Source organism: Poecilia latipinna, unplaced genomic scaffold (genome assembly GCF_001443285.1).
Source record: "Poecilia latipinna isolate Pla-1442-1.1 unplaced genomic scaffold, P_latipinna-1.0 Scaffold276, whole genome shotgun sequence".
Lineage (NCBI taxonomy): Eukaryota > Metazoa > Chordata > Actinopteri > Cyprinodontiformes > Poeciliidae > Poecilia > Poecilia latipinna.
In genome coordinates, this window is record NW_015112892.1 from 201,273 (window position 1) to 215,068 (window position 13,796).

Here is a 13,796-nt window from a genome sequence, read left to right on the forward strand (position 1 = left end):
GTCGTGCGTCACGGGCAAAAGGTCAAAGGTAACAAGGGTTTATTATGTTGTACAAAAAGGGCACTTGGGGGCAAGGAGCTAAAGGGGCAGGTACTCAAGCACCCCCAGTGCCTTCCCCCCTGCACGTGCCTGAGTCAGATGATCATTCGGACAGCTGATCGCTTAATCAGATTCTAAGAGTTGGCACATTTTGCAGATTTTTTTTTTTTAATTTTACCACGTTTTTAATACAATATTTGTAATGCATTGAAAATATTTTTAAAAATTCAGTTACTGTAAAAAAACAAAACAAACATTTTTAAATAAAAAATGAACTTTTTTGGCTGAAATTCAATAATATAGCAGTCCTTTAGTTTGTGCACGCTGACTCATTTGTAGATTATTCGACTATTTTTTGGATTAACAGATTAATAATTACATAGCAAAAGATACTTAAGGGATTTTTTATTTTTTTTTGTAGAACTTGAACCAGATGAAGCTAACACTATATTCTATGACTTCAGGAGTTCTGTGTAGAACATGTTTACAAAGGTGTTTTTTCATTTTATTTTTATCTTAAGCGCAAAATGCATGTTTTTTATACAGTTTTGGCCTAATTTTTGGTCTGACTGTGTTGTTCTTTCTGCAAATGGCCTAATTTTGAGTGTACACGCCAGTCAATGATTAATTGATTACTTAATTAGTCGACGATTGTTTCAGCAATCGATTGTTCATGATTAATCGCTTCAGCCCTAATAATGACATCAAAAGACTGAAAAAAAAAGTTTTCTGCCAAAGTTTTCTGTACCTACAATCATCACATTGTGAAACAAAGTTCATTAAGGGGAAAAAACAACTTTGAAAACAATAAAGACACACACACAAAAAAATAGATTTTCAAATAATAAGTCAATTGAAAAACAAACACAAAAAGCACAGTGAATACAGAACCCTCCACAGATCAGCAGCTCACAGGCCATCATGGATTACATTGTGAGATAAAATTTCAGTGTTACAAAGAACAATAAAAATAGAACATTCAGTTCAAGGTGATGTAGCAGATAGAATGACCTAAGACAGCGGTGTCAAACTCCAGTCCTCAGGGCTGCTGTCCTGCAGTTTTTACATGTACCACAGGTACAAAACACTGGAATAAAATGATTTAATTACCTCCTTCTTGTTCTCCTAGAGCATTGCTAACAACCTAATTATTCTATTCAGGTGTGGTGCAGCAGAGCAGTGGCCCTCCAGGACTGGAGTTTGATACCTGTGACCTAAGACTTAAGAAAACTAAGCTTTTGATATTAGCCCGTTTTACTTTGACTGAGTAAATGTTTTTCACCTGCACCACTGCGCGCCTCGGATCATTCTTGTGGCCGCTTCCTCTTTCCCCACGGTGACCTTTTGACCCCGAGAAGCACGTAAAGCTTTCCTGTCATGTAGCAGAGAACACGAAACTCTGTCCGCTTTCTCCAGAAACATCTCTCTCATCCCACAGCGTACTGGGACGCTACTCGGGCCTTCATGATCCTCTCCCTGCTGGCTTGTTTCATCGGCATCGTGATCGGCATTATGGCCTTCATCCACTACTCTTCCTTCGACGGGTTTGACAAGACATTTGCAGCCGGGATCCTCTTCTTCATCTCCTGTAAGTTACTCGCTAATAACCACACGATGCTCTGTTTCTCTCCGTTTGTGCCGAACTGAAGGTGGTAACTGCTGAATATCCGTCACGCAGGCTTCTTCGTGCTGCTGGCCATGGCCGTCTACACGGGAGTGACGGTCAACTACTACGGGAAACGCTATGGCAGCTGGCGATTCTCCTGGTCCTACATTATGGGCTGGGTGGCGGTGGTGCTCACCTTTTTCTCAGGTGCAAACCTTAACATTTTTTGTACACGCATGGATATATTTCACTCGTTTTAATCGAGCGTTCTTTCTAGGTATCTTCTACATGTGTGCCTACCGGATGCACGAATGCCCAAGGAACTCCAACTCGCGCTGAAGCGCTTCAGAATCTGTAAGCGATACCACATGGCTGAAAAGAACCAGAGTCGATGTGAATCTTCCCAACAACTTCCCGTAACTTGTCACGTTCAACGATAAGCAAAAATAAAGGAGAAAAAAGTGTTCAGTTTGTCTCATTTTTTAAATGTCTGTACTGATCATTTCATTGCTTTTCATCTGGATCGTGGCTGAAGGATCTCAGGACCAGTATGGAAAATGAATTGCAGCGCTAATTTCTCAACCATTGGTGTCTAATCAAATCAATATGATTCACTGATTATACATGACTATTAAAACTGCCATTTATTTTAATTTTGTTTAATTTTATAGATTTTTAGTGCTTTCCTTCCATTTGTATGGACAATCTTTTTCTATTAAACGGGGGGAACCATTTTCCTCTACAAATTCTCCAACTGGTGGTGTTCCTCCAGGATTCACCTTGGAACCACTTTCATTTGAGCTACATATGCTTCCTTTGGGTTGAATATTTGGTGAATATTTCATTTGATTATCATGAAAAATAACTGTTAAATGTTTGTAACTGCCATTGAACACCAATGACTGTACAGTGGTTAAGATCTACTCTGAATTGCACTACAAAGATGCATTTTTTTAGTGCAGTTTCTACTTAAGTGTTGAAACTCATTGAGCCTTTTTACAGTTAAGTCATAATGATTTAGCCTCTTTGAAATTAGCACCTCTTAGCACTATCGCGGTAACATCAAAATATGGAGCCATTTTGATTTGTAGAAAGAGCGAGTGTAAACTCTGGGTTGTTTTTGTTCCTTTTAACTTGTTTCAAAGGAAACATAATAGACCAACCTTTAAAGTTACATCACAGAATTTCCAGTTATAGTTATTGAAATACTAGAAAGTTGGACATTTTAAAGAGACCAGAAGACTTGCAAGAAGTAAACTGAGTCCAAAGTTATTTATTTATTTATTCTTCTTTTGGTGAAGAACTATGCAACAGATACAACTCCATCTCAAAAGTAAGCAACAGAAATACATTGATAAGGCAACATAAACATTAACCATTTTAACTAAGAAACTCACAGAGAGTTAAAAAAAAAAAAACAATGTCCAGTGGACAGTAATTATTTGTTTACTCTTCAGAACATGCATTTGAAATATGAATAAGGCCATCTGTGACATTGAACATAAAGAAAGAACATCTGTTGAGGCTGCAGTGCAGCTTAGTCGACCTCCTCTATGGTGGGGCCTGAGCCCCCTCCTGTTCGGGTCGCACCAGCTCCTGGCATCTGTCCTTCACTCTGGTACAGCTTGGTCATAATCGGGTTGCACAACTTCTCAAGCTCCTTCTGCTGGTGCTCAAACTCCTCTTTCTCTGCAGTCTAAAAAACAAAGAAACAAACAATGTTAAATATAATTTTCTACCATTTTCTGGGTGAAATAAAGCTGAGAAGTGCCAGGATATTTTCAATTCAGTAATTCTTAAATTAAACCTTTTCCTAAAATAATTTGGGTTTTTCTTTATACTGTGGGAAAAATGCAACATAAAATTCAACAGATGCATGTACAAAACTGCAGAGAGAATCATTTTCACCCACTCTAAACAATTTATTAATTTGTGTCCACAGCTGGCCCGTTACCACATGGACGTTGCTATGTCGACAGACAGAGATAATGACCAACAAACTCCATCTTTGCTGTTTTAGATTATTGAATAACAGAAAATGGGAACCATATTTGGATTGATTTTTTTACAACACGACAATAGGTATAATCACCAGCAGAAAAACATATTGACATATACGGACGGATGAGAACAAGTCTGAGAACACGGAGGATCTGCGTCGGGTTGTTTTGCAGCAAAGAACCGGAAGAGAATAAACCTGGTGATCAATATTGATTAAAAATAGACTTGAAAGTAGGGTGGAGAAATATTCCAGTGGGGCTGTGACCAGAAAATGGTTTTTCACGGTGATCAGTTGGCCAATTGGATATTGATCCAGTAAACAGACTCCCACTGCAGCTTTATGCCTCTTATTAGCAGACATAAATTTAGTTGAACACTTAAGGCTGTTACAATAACAAATTTTAATGGACGATAAATTGTCCCAGATATTCTATTACCATGTTGAGACCATTTTCAACTACTTTAACAATAATAATGACATATTAATCCAAGAATATCCATTCAAAGATAAAAAAGGTCATTTCTGAAGAACACTTAACTCAATAATCATTCAGCTTAGACAGGGAAAACAGGTAAAAGTGGCAGGTAGTGCAAACTACCTACTTTGTAATGGGTGTTGAATGTTTACAGAGTTTCTCAAAATGGCAGCTTTTCAGCAATACAAAAGGGGAACATCTCTAACAATCCTTGTCCAAATGGAAATTATCGCGTTCATTTGAATTTGTCCAGCGATTAATTGATTGTGAACTTATGAGCTCTGCAGCCCAACTCAAAGCTGTCTCAAAATGTCATGTGAGATCCGCAAATACAAGAGCATCTAGTAGCAGTACCAGCCTGCAGGAATCTTCATGCAGAAATGCTATGACCTGTATACAATCAATGAGTGAGAAGTAGCTCATTTCACAATGAAAACAGAGTTAATGCCTCTTCAATCTATATGTCTTACAAAACTATTGAAACTACTTCTCTCAAACTCGAACCTGATTTTTGTCGAGCCAGCTGATGACTTCATTGCATTTGTCCAGGATCTTCTTCTTGTCTGACTCGCTGATCTTGTCCTTCAGTTTCTCGTCCTCTATGGTGGACCTAATGTTGAAGGTGTAGGACTCCAGGCTGTTCTTGGCCACCACCTTTTCTCGCTGCAAGTCGTCTTCGGCCCTGTACGTCTCCGCTTCGTGAACCATGCGCTCGATATCCTCTTTGCTCAAGCGACCTTGGAGAGCAAGGAAGGGAGAAGCAAAATGGGTTATGATGAAAAGCTACGATAAAAACTGACGGCCGGGGTTTAGCTTTTCAATAAATTTAAAAGAGTTTTGCTACCTTTGTCATTTGTGATGGTGATTTTGTTCTCCTTCCCAGTGCTCTTGTCGACGGCGGAGACGTTCATGATGCCGTTAGCGTCGATATCGAACGTCACCTCAATCTGAGGGACCCCGCGAGGAGCTGGCGGTATTCCCGTCAGCTCAAATTTCCCGAGGAGATTGTTATCTTTGGTCATGGCCCTTTCGCCCTCAAACACCTATGAAGACGACAGCTAAGGTCAACTCAACTGGAACTCATTTCATCTTTCGGAAGACCAATGTAAACAGACGGCTGCCTCGCCTGAATGAGCACGCCGGGCTGGTTGTCGGAGTAAGTTGTGAAGGTCTGGGTCTGTTTGGTGGGGATGGTGGTGTTCCTCTTGATCAGCACGGTCATGACTCCGCCTGCTGTCTCGATGCCCAGAGACAAGGGCGTGACGTCCAACAGAAGCAGGTCCTGAACATTCTCGGATTTGTCTCCGCACAAGATGGCCGCCTGGACAGCTGCGAAACAAACATTTAGAGTCTTCGTCTTGAAATTACGGCGTCATTTAAAAGGTGTATAGTGAGCATACCTGCACCGTACGCCACCGCCTCGTCAGGGTTGATGCTCTTGTTGAGTTCCTTCCCATTAAAGAAGTCCTGCAGGAGCTTCTGGATCTTTGGGATGCGGGTCGAGCCTCCCACCAAGACGATCTCGTGGATCTGAGCCTTGTCCATCTTGGCGTCTCGGAGAGACTTCTCCACGGGCTCCAGCGTTCCGCGGAACAGGTCCGCGTTCAGCTCCTCGAAGCGCGCCCTGGTGATGGACGTGTAGAAGTCGATGCCCTCGTACAGGGAGTCGATCTCGATGCTGGCCTGCGTGCTGGAAGACAGCGTGCGCTTGGCCCGCTCGCAGGCCGTGCGCAGGCGACGCACTGCCCTCTTGTTGTCGCTGATGTCCTTCTTGTACTTGCGCTTGAACTCGGAGATGAAATGGTTCACCATGCGGTTGTCGAAGTCCTCACCGCCCAGGTGGGTGTCGCCCGCCGTGGCCTTCACCTCGAAGATGCCGTCCTCAATGGTCAAGATGGAGACGTCGAAAGTGCCGCCGCCCAGGTCGAAGATGAGGACGTTCTTCTCGCATCCGACCTGAAATGAAAAGAGGCATTTTTATCTGTTGTTCTAATGTCTGAACCACTTTATCAACTTTTGAAACTGTTGGTAGTTTTGAATCCAGGAAAAAAAAAGGGGATTACAAGATCATCCCCATGTACGTATCAATGCATCTGTTTGAAACTTTTGATGTTTACTAAACTCAGAAAGGTGCATCAAAGTGTTTTGATGCATTAAATGAAAATGAAAGAGAAATTTTAAAAAATTAAGCAGAGAGCTTTAAAGCTGAACTAGGAAGTCCTGAGAAAACCGTGGAGTTAACCTGACATTTTTAACCATCACACCTTACCGTCCCCTTCAACACGGTGGAGCCTAGGACAGTTTTCCTGTCATGTTAATCAGTCAATCAAGTTTATTTGTGTAGCACGTTTCAGCAACAAGGCAGTTCAAAGTGCTTTTCATCACAAAAGCACAAAAATATTAAGTCCTAAAAATAACATACAGACGGCTGTAATGTCAGGTTGTTTCTCCACAATTGCCACAGCAATCTTGACATGCACTGTGTGGGAGACGTGTGTGAGCAGCACGCACATGAGCATGATTCACAGTGCCTAGACCTTTCCTACTCAATCTGACTGGTTGCTGCTGATCAGGAGCAATGCATTTCTGCAGATGGTAATAGGACCACTGGGGGGAGCCAGAAAAACTTGATCTTTCTCACAGATCATCTAACTCATATTATTCTGTCAGTACATAGTGACAGTTTTAGCAAATGTGTAATAACAACCTTTTTTTTTTTTAATAAAAGTTACCTACTGCAGCTTTAAAACATAGGATGAACGACTATAATTGGGACTCAATTTCCCTCTTCTGTTTACAAAAGCAACAATTTCAATTATATCTAAATCCCTTAAGGAAAAAAAAAATTCAAAAGTCAAAGGAAGAATTTGTCTGTGAATTGCAAAGAAGTGCTTAGAATTGTTCTTTTTCTTTTACCTTTTTGTCCAAACCATAAGCAATGGCAGCAGCTGTTGGCTCGTTAATGATACGCAGAACATTGAGCCCAGAAATGGTCCCAGCATCTTTGGTGGCCTGGCGCTGAGAGTCATTGAAGTAGGCAGGTACAGTCACCACGGCATTTGTTATAGTCTGAACCAAAAAAAAAAACAAAAAACAAAAAAAAAAACAAAAAAAAAACAGAGAATATATTTTCATATTTTAACGAGATATTTTTTAAATCAATTTGTTCTTTATTGCAGTTTTAAACTGAACTGTTTGTATAAATTCAAACAGGTGTACAAACACATTTTTATCAGGTAAAATTCTTAAGATGAATATTGTCATATTTTTACAGCATCATTTTTGTCTTGGAGATACTAAGGAAGCATTCTGACTCAAAACATACAAGGTTCCTCCCTTTGCAATACAAAATGCATCGCAAACACTTTGCAAATGATGAATATATGCCAAAAATTGTACAGCGGCATACTAAAAGTTTGAGTAGACTTGTGTACCTTGCCAAGGTATGCCTCAGCAATCTCCTTCATCTTCAGCAGCACCATGGAGGAGATCTCCTCCGGGTAGAAGGTCTTCGTCTCCCCTTTGTACTCCACTTTCACTTTGGGCCTCGAGCTATCATTGATGATGGTGAAGGGCCAGTGTTTCATGTCTGATTGGACAACGCTATCGTCAAAACGACGCCCAATAAGCCGCTTTGCATCTGAGGAAACAGCAGAGAAACTGTCAGTGAGCTTTGTTACTACCTCCCTAATCAGGTCAGTATTCATACTTTTTTATTTTCTCTTTAAAAACAAGCAAAAGTCGTACCAAAAACGGTGTTGTTGGGATTGAGGGCCACCTGGTTCTTGGCTGCATCTCCAATCAGCCTCTCTGTGTCAGTAAAGGCCACATAACTGGGCGTGGTCCGGTTTCCCTGGTCATTAGCAATGATCTCAACTTTCCCGTGCTGAAACACTCCCACACAAGAGTAGGTAGTGCCCAGGTCAATGCCTACAGCTGGTCCCTTGGACATGGTCTCTAAAAGAGGAAGAGTAGTTATTAATCATTAAACAGACAGTAAAGCACCAATCAGCATGTCACAGATGACCCCGGATCTCTTTAAGTCCCTGTGAAGAGTTGTGATGAAGTGTACGGAGCAACAAAGCTATTAACAGACTCTGAGCACATCATTCATAAGGGAAGGGGAAAAATCCAGAGCACCTGTTAAAAGGCTATTAGTCAGTCAGAGGCCTAACAACAGGACTTTATTGTGACAACACGGATCTCTTCTAGGAACAATGTTCACTACATCCTAACTGACAAAAGAAAAAAGGTTTTCTACAGACTTCATGGGTTTAAGTCAGACCCAGAACACCAAGAATAATAATATAATGGAAAGCAAGCTGTAACTTCACTACATGATCACTGTATTTTAAGTGTTTGGGTTGTAGACTGAACACATATAAAGTTAAATATCAACCTGTTTCAAGAGTTGAGTGGAGTAGTCTCGCTCCTGATTTATTAGAAGCTGATTTAACTTACAGACAACCTAATGAAGGGATTTCCAGAACTTAAAATAGACCTAATGACCAGATTGTAGCAAAGCCCTAAACAGTTTGCTATAAATGGGAACATGAATTATAAAATGTCAGGCTATGAATGAGCTACAACCTCAATTTTTTTCTACATCAGGCTGCAATGAGATTAACTGTATCTGTGCCATTTGTTTCAGTAGCTCTGCTGTTGCCATGCTGCTTGTGTTCAGCTTGAGTTTTCTTGTCTGTAAAGAAAGAGCATTATTTGTTAAGGCATTAAAAATAAAGTTGCTCTCATACAAGTTAATGTTTCTTAGAAAATCTGAATCCTCAGTAAATTTCACTGTCAAAAACCTAAGCATCTTAGCATCAAAACACAAACAATTCCATTTACTTTTAGGTAAATAAATCGAATTAAAAGGGATTTGATTATCATTACTTGATTCAGAACTTTAAATATAAAGATTGAGCATCTCGTTTGCTTGAGCAGACAAAAATCTGGAATAGAGCATTTATACAAAGATTTTACCATTTACAACCTGATGTTGATCCAGCTTATCCTGGTTATAATTCGGTTTGACAGTAAGGGGTAGCCTAATGCTACCTTAAAAATCTGCATGCCTCTGCACCCCAAATTATCCGAAGCAGGTTAAGTGAGAGCTGGGGGCGGTGTATCCTTAAAGAGTGCTAGGAACTTTCTGGAATTTTCCCCTTAATTTAAGACGTTAAAGAATATTAAAGAAAAGCGTATGGAAGTGGAGTTCAAGGGCCCAAAAACTGTTGAGTTAACCGATGTGAATAACAATAAGTACAGATAAAATGCAACAAGATCATTTCTGACATGTTGCTGGGTAACTTTAATTATGCCCAAAAAGTATAGTTGGAACATTGTAACACAACAAATGGCAATGTAAGAATGGGGAACAGTAAAACTGTAAAACATGTCAAACAGTCGTTAGTTTGAAACGTTGCTCGAACGTTAAAGCCTCAAAATCTACTATTTCACGGTTTGTTTGTTCTTCCTCACTACTTAAAAAATATACAAATAAACAAATTAATAAGACTAGTAAAACGTCAAATACCTTCGTTGAATCAGCAGACTTGGTTCTTCTCGAATTACAGCGGTTGTAACCGATACTCTTGATGAACTTCTCCGTTCAGTAAACCTGGATGAGGACAGTTGTGATTTCTCCGGTTGTCTTGGTGATCTACTTCTCTGCGCGTGTGCTTGCTGCTGCTGCAGGGGCCGCGCCTCCTCATAAACACTGGCACGCGGAATTCTCTAGAACACAGGAGGAAGCTAGCCAATCATCTGCCGTCATACTTCCCACCTCCTAAAAAAACGACCAATTAGAGAGGTTTACACACCAAATGCTACAAGGAAGAAATGTGTTTCGAATAATGGAGGTTTCTAGTAATGACTAGCAATACTGAAAAAGGAAAGATCCAGTAGCAGCCACAGACTTCTTGTTCATCCACCTACGTTTCAGAGTATTATGTTTTCCTCGGTGTGCAATTTTTTTAACACAAAACCTGAACGTTTTTAGATTCTATTTGCAATGGGTAGAAAAATTATTTATTATCCAGTTTGTAGTGTTGCACTTTTTGTCCAACTACATCTGCAAGCTACATCTAAAAACTTCTGTACTGTAATGGGATTTAATGTGATATACCAACTGTGGAAGCTCATTTATTATACACAAGAAGAAAAAGTTATATTTATGCCAAACAATACTTAAATACTAAAGGAAATTCATTTGAAACATGAAAAACAAGAGGAACACCTTCAGAAATGAACATATTTATTAAAACAGGAACATATTCTTTATTTTGTAGGTTAAGTAGGTGATAGCAGGTGCCTGCAGAAGAGCAACAGGAAGAGTAGTTATGAATCAGTAAACAAAAATTGTTTACTGTACATATGGCCTCCAGCTATCTGACCACATGGGGGCAGAACAAGGTAATTTCAAAGGTCAAAGACCTTCACTTAATGGATAGATGAACATCCTGCTTGGGGATCGTATAGATAAAAAATGAACTGTTGAAAATAGTGATCAGCAAACCTGTTACTAGAATAAAAAAAAAGGAAATGATTGAATATATAACACGCAATTAATTCGGAAGCAAAAGGTGGAGCGATAAATATAAATTACAAAGTGATAGAAAAACAGAGAAAGGATTGTATGATACAGTTGTGCTCATAAATATACAAACCTTGACACAATTCAGATTTTTTGTTTTGGCCATTTTTCCGAGAACATGGATGATAACACAAAAACATTCTTCTACACATAGTTATTGGGTGACGCCATTTATTGTCTATAATCTGTGCTTATTCATTTTAAATCATGTTGACACCAGAAACTTTCCAAACCCTGATCAAAACTTCACATACCGTAGTCCTTAATATTGTGTATTGTCCCCCGAACATCAGCATGGAGTCTTGTGGTAGATGTGGATGAGGCTCTTTATTTTCTCTGATGGTTAAGTTGTCTGTTCTTCTTGGCAAAAAGCCTGTGGTTCCTGTAAATTCCTGGGCTGCCTTGAATGACCTGCATGTTTGTTCCAGAAATGTTTATGTTTGTCTCTGTGCTTCCTGACGAACTGTAAGCAGAATATTTTGTGGCACTTTTAAAGTAATATCTTTCTTCTGGTGACTCGATCTTGCAGTCTATTTTTCTTCAAGTACCTTCTTATCTCTCAAGAAACTTCTCTATTTTCAGAGAAGTGTGGCTGTTTTTCAGATGAAGTTATTTGTGGAGTTTTTCTTTGCGTCTCTAACAATTTTTCTGAACTTTCCGGTGGTTTATCTACCTCTGGTTTCACTCTATGAAGCACCAAAGCAACCCCAAACTATCCCACTGCTATGAACATGAGTGTGTTTCTGTATAATGCTATGTTTCCAAAATGTTGTTAGTTTTACTCCTTATGTAACCAGATGCTCATCAAACAAGAAGTTCCACATTAGTCTATGGGTTGACGTGTCCTGAGAATCACCAAGATGTTTTTGGTAAATGTGAGCCAGTATGTCTTTGTGTTCTTGTTGGTCTGCAGTGGTTTTGGCTTAGGAACGCTCCGATGATTGCCATTTTTGCTCAGTTGGTATCTTAGAATCATGAACGACTTAGATTGACAGAGGCAAGTGAGCCCTGCAGCACTTTAGATCTTACTCTGGGTTCTTTTGTTACCTTTCTGATGAGTTGCCAATTGGCTTTTGGAGTAATCTGGATAGGTTAACTACTCCCGAGAATAATAATATACAATGCATTATTGGATAATGGTATTATGTGTGAAAATGTTTGTGTGACCTTTTCCAGACTGATATCAGTGGCTTTGTTTTCTGTTTTTAATTTTCTGTTCTTGGAACAGTAAACTTTTGATTCAACAAGGGTGCAATTACTTTTCTTTTTAAATTATGTTTGCCTCAGTGTGGATATCTTTTTTTAGAATTTAGAAGCAACAAAAATCTACTAACAAACAAACCCATATAGAAGAGTGTTTTTAGCTCAATTGATGTTTGAAAATATGTCACGCAAACATATTCACACCCTTTGAGTGTTTGCACATTTGCCAAGTTAAAATCTCAAACTTTATTGGATTTTATGAAGATTTTATGTGACTGTCCAAAACAAAGTAGTGCATATTACTAAGTGAAATGAAAAACTTACATCATTTTCCACTTATTTTCACAAATAAAAATACCAAAGTGTGGCATTCTGAATCTTACAGAACCACTTCTTTATGGAACAACAGCTGCATTTCCTTTGGTGTATGTCTCTCTACCAACCTTGGAGACTAAAACTACGCCCAATCATCTTTCCTAAATAGCTCAAACTCAATCCAGTTAAACGGTGAACATTCATTTTTGAGTTTTTCACATGGATTTTCAGTTGAATTTAGGTCTGGAGTGGACTATTTAAAATTCAGGTGTAGGTTCATCTGTTCACTTTTAATGTTGGATTGATCATTTTAAAAAGCACTAGATGTGACGAAACAAATAACACAAAATATATGCAATACAGTATTTGTTATTTTTATCATACACACTGAAAGTAGATTACAAAAGTTTCATAGACCTTTAGGTGCTGGAAACATACTCCCTCCCGATTCACTTAAGAACAAATGATGAGGTTGGGTAAAAGGAAACATCAGGGTCACAGATGATCAAATTTTAGGTCTACTCTTGGGATTGGCTTACCTTTACAATGCAGCACATGTGTCCTGATATAATGTTTTGAAATTGAGAGCTTCTTCTATGTGTTGGATAGATCTTTTTCAGCTATGACTCACAGTACAACAAGCTCTACCTACAGTCAATAGTTGTTTGAATCTCCATTGTTTTTTCAAATGTAAAAAATTCAATACCTTTTGCTCAATGTGACCCTGTAAAAGCGAACCATAAAGAAACAAGAATACGATCTGTAATGATGCAAAAGTAAAAAACGATACATGAACAACATGTACTTTACTAAGACTGTTAATCCTGTATATGGGGCTAAAAACATATAAAACTCTACTATTAATTCCTTTTTTTCCCATAAAAGTTTTTTTTTTTTTTTTTAATAATGAGGTGTCCAAAGAGCAAAACGATGTACTCACCATTTCTGAGAAGCAACAAAGGCATCATTGTCACATCATGAGAGCACGTAATCTGTGTACTGTTGCAAAATGTTGACATTTTTTGAGTTATACTCCCCCGAGGCTGTTTTATGAATGTGCACTGAACTGACCGTTCCATCACAGGAGTACAGATAACACAACCCTGAGCAGCATTCTTGTTTCTTTGTCATCCTCCATACTTGTTCTTGTTGCCGGAGAACGTCTAATGTATCTCCTATTTCCTTTCATGTTAAAAGGTCATATTTATGGACACATGAGATGTGTTATTTTATTATGTTTTTTTTTTGTTTTTTTATGAAATGTGAAGGTGGTGTCAAAAACCAACATGGAAAAATTTTTCCATGCATTTGTACACGCATGGAAAAATTTGGGAGTAGAAAGTCTCCTAACGACCCTTACGTAAATACAAAATACTGTTTTATTTAAATCATATTCAATCATATTTGCTTAACTCGTTTAATTAAAGAGTTGTTTTTTTAAAAAAAATTTGTCAAAAACTGCTGGTGTCCTTCTATCGATGTTCTATTGAAACCATCACCTGCTATTGTCTCTGCGTGTGGTTCCCCAGCTGCACAGCAACACAGAGGAAGATTCTCCAAA

The 13,796-nt window shown here is 38.9% G+C and overlaps 2 protein-coding genes across 2 annotated transcripts in view; one reads left to right on the plus strand and one right to left on the minus strand.

Moving 5' to 3' along the window:
* LOC106948161 (lens fiber membrane intrinsic protein-like) overlaps positions 1 to 2,113 on the plus strand; it is an 11,150-nt gene extending 9,037 nt beyond the window's left edge. The window contains exons 3-5 of the mRNA XM_015033668.1: positions 1,478 to 1,627; positions 1,718 to 1,852; positions 1,923 to 2,113. Of these exons, the coding sequence (XP_014889154.1) occupies positions 1,478 to 1,627; positions 1,718 to 1,852; positions 1,923 to 1,984 (347 nt within the window). The 3' untranslated portion in view covers positions 1,985 to 2,113. The remainder of the gene's footprint in view (positions 1 to 1,477; positions 1,628 to 1,717; positions 1,853 to 1,922) is intronic.
* Positions 2,114 to 2,907: 794 nt separating this feature from the next.
* On the minus strand, positions 2,908 to 9,816 carry LOC106948160 (heat shock cognate 71 kDa protein-like). The gene is made up of 9 exons (XM_015033667.1): positions 9,659 to 9,816; positions 7,870 to 8,079; positions 7,557 to 7,762; positions 7,039 to 7,191; positions 5,523 to 6,078; positions 5,249 to 5,451; positions 4,967 to 5,165; positions 4,627 to 4,859; positions 2,908 to 3,341 (listed from the first exon to the last, which is right to left on the minus strand). The coding sequence occupies exons 2-9, from the start codon at positions 8,072 to 8,074 to the stop codon at positions 3,183 to 3,185; spliced, it is 1,914 nt and encodes a 637-aa protein (XP_014889153.1). The 5' UTR covers positions 8,075 to 8,079; positions 9,659 to 9,816; the 3' UTR covers positions 2,908 to 3,182.
* Between the last annotated feature and the right edge of the window lie 3,980 nt (positions 9,817 to 13,796).

Bases quoted from the DNA above. Each gene is read 5' to 3' on its own strand.
- LOC106948160 (XM_015033667.1), bottom strand. From the start codon at position 8,074: ATGTCCAAGGGACCAGCTGTAGGCATTGACCTGGGCACTACCTACTCT. The intron at 5,166-5,248 runs GCGAGGCAGCCG...TCGTCTTCATAG, and splicing joins AGCCCGGCGTGCTCATTCAG to GTGTTTGAGGGCGAAAGGGC. The intron at 3,342-4,626 runs GTTCGAGTTTGA...TTTGTTTTTTAG, and splicing joins GCTGGCTCGACAAAAATCAG to ACTGCAGAGAAAGAGGAGTT.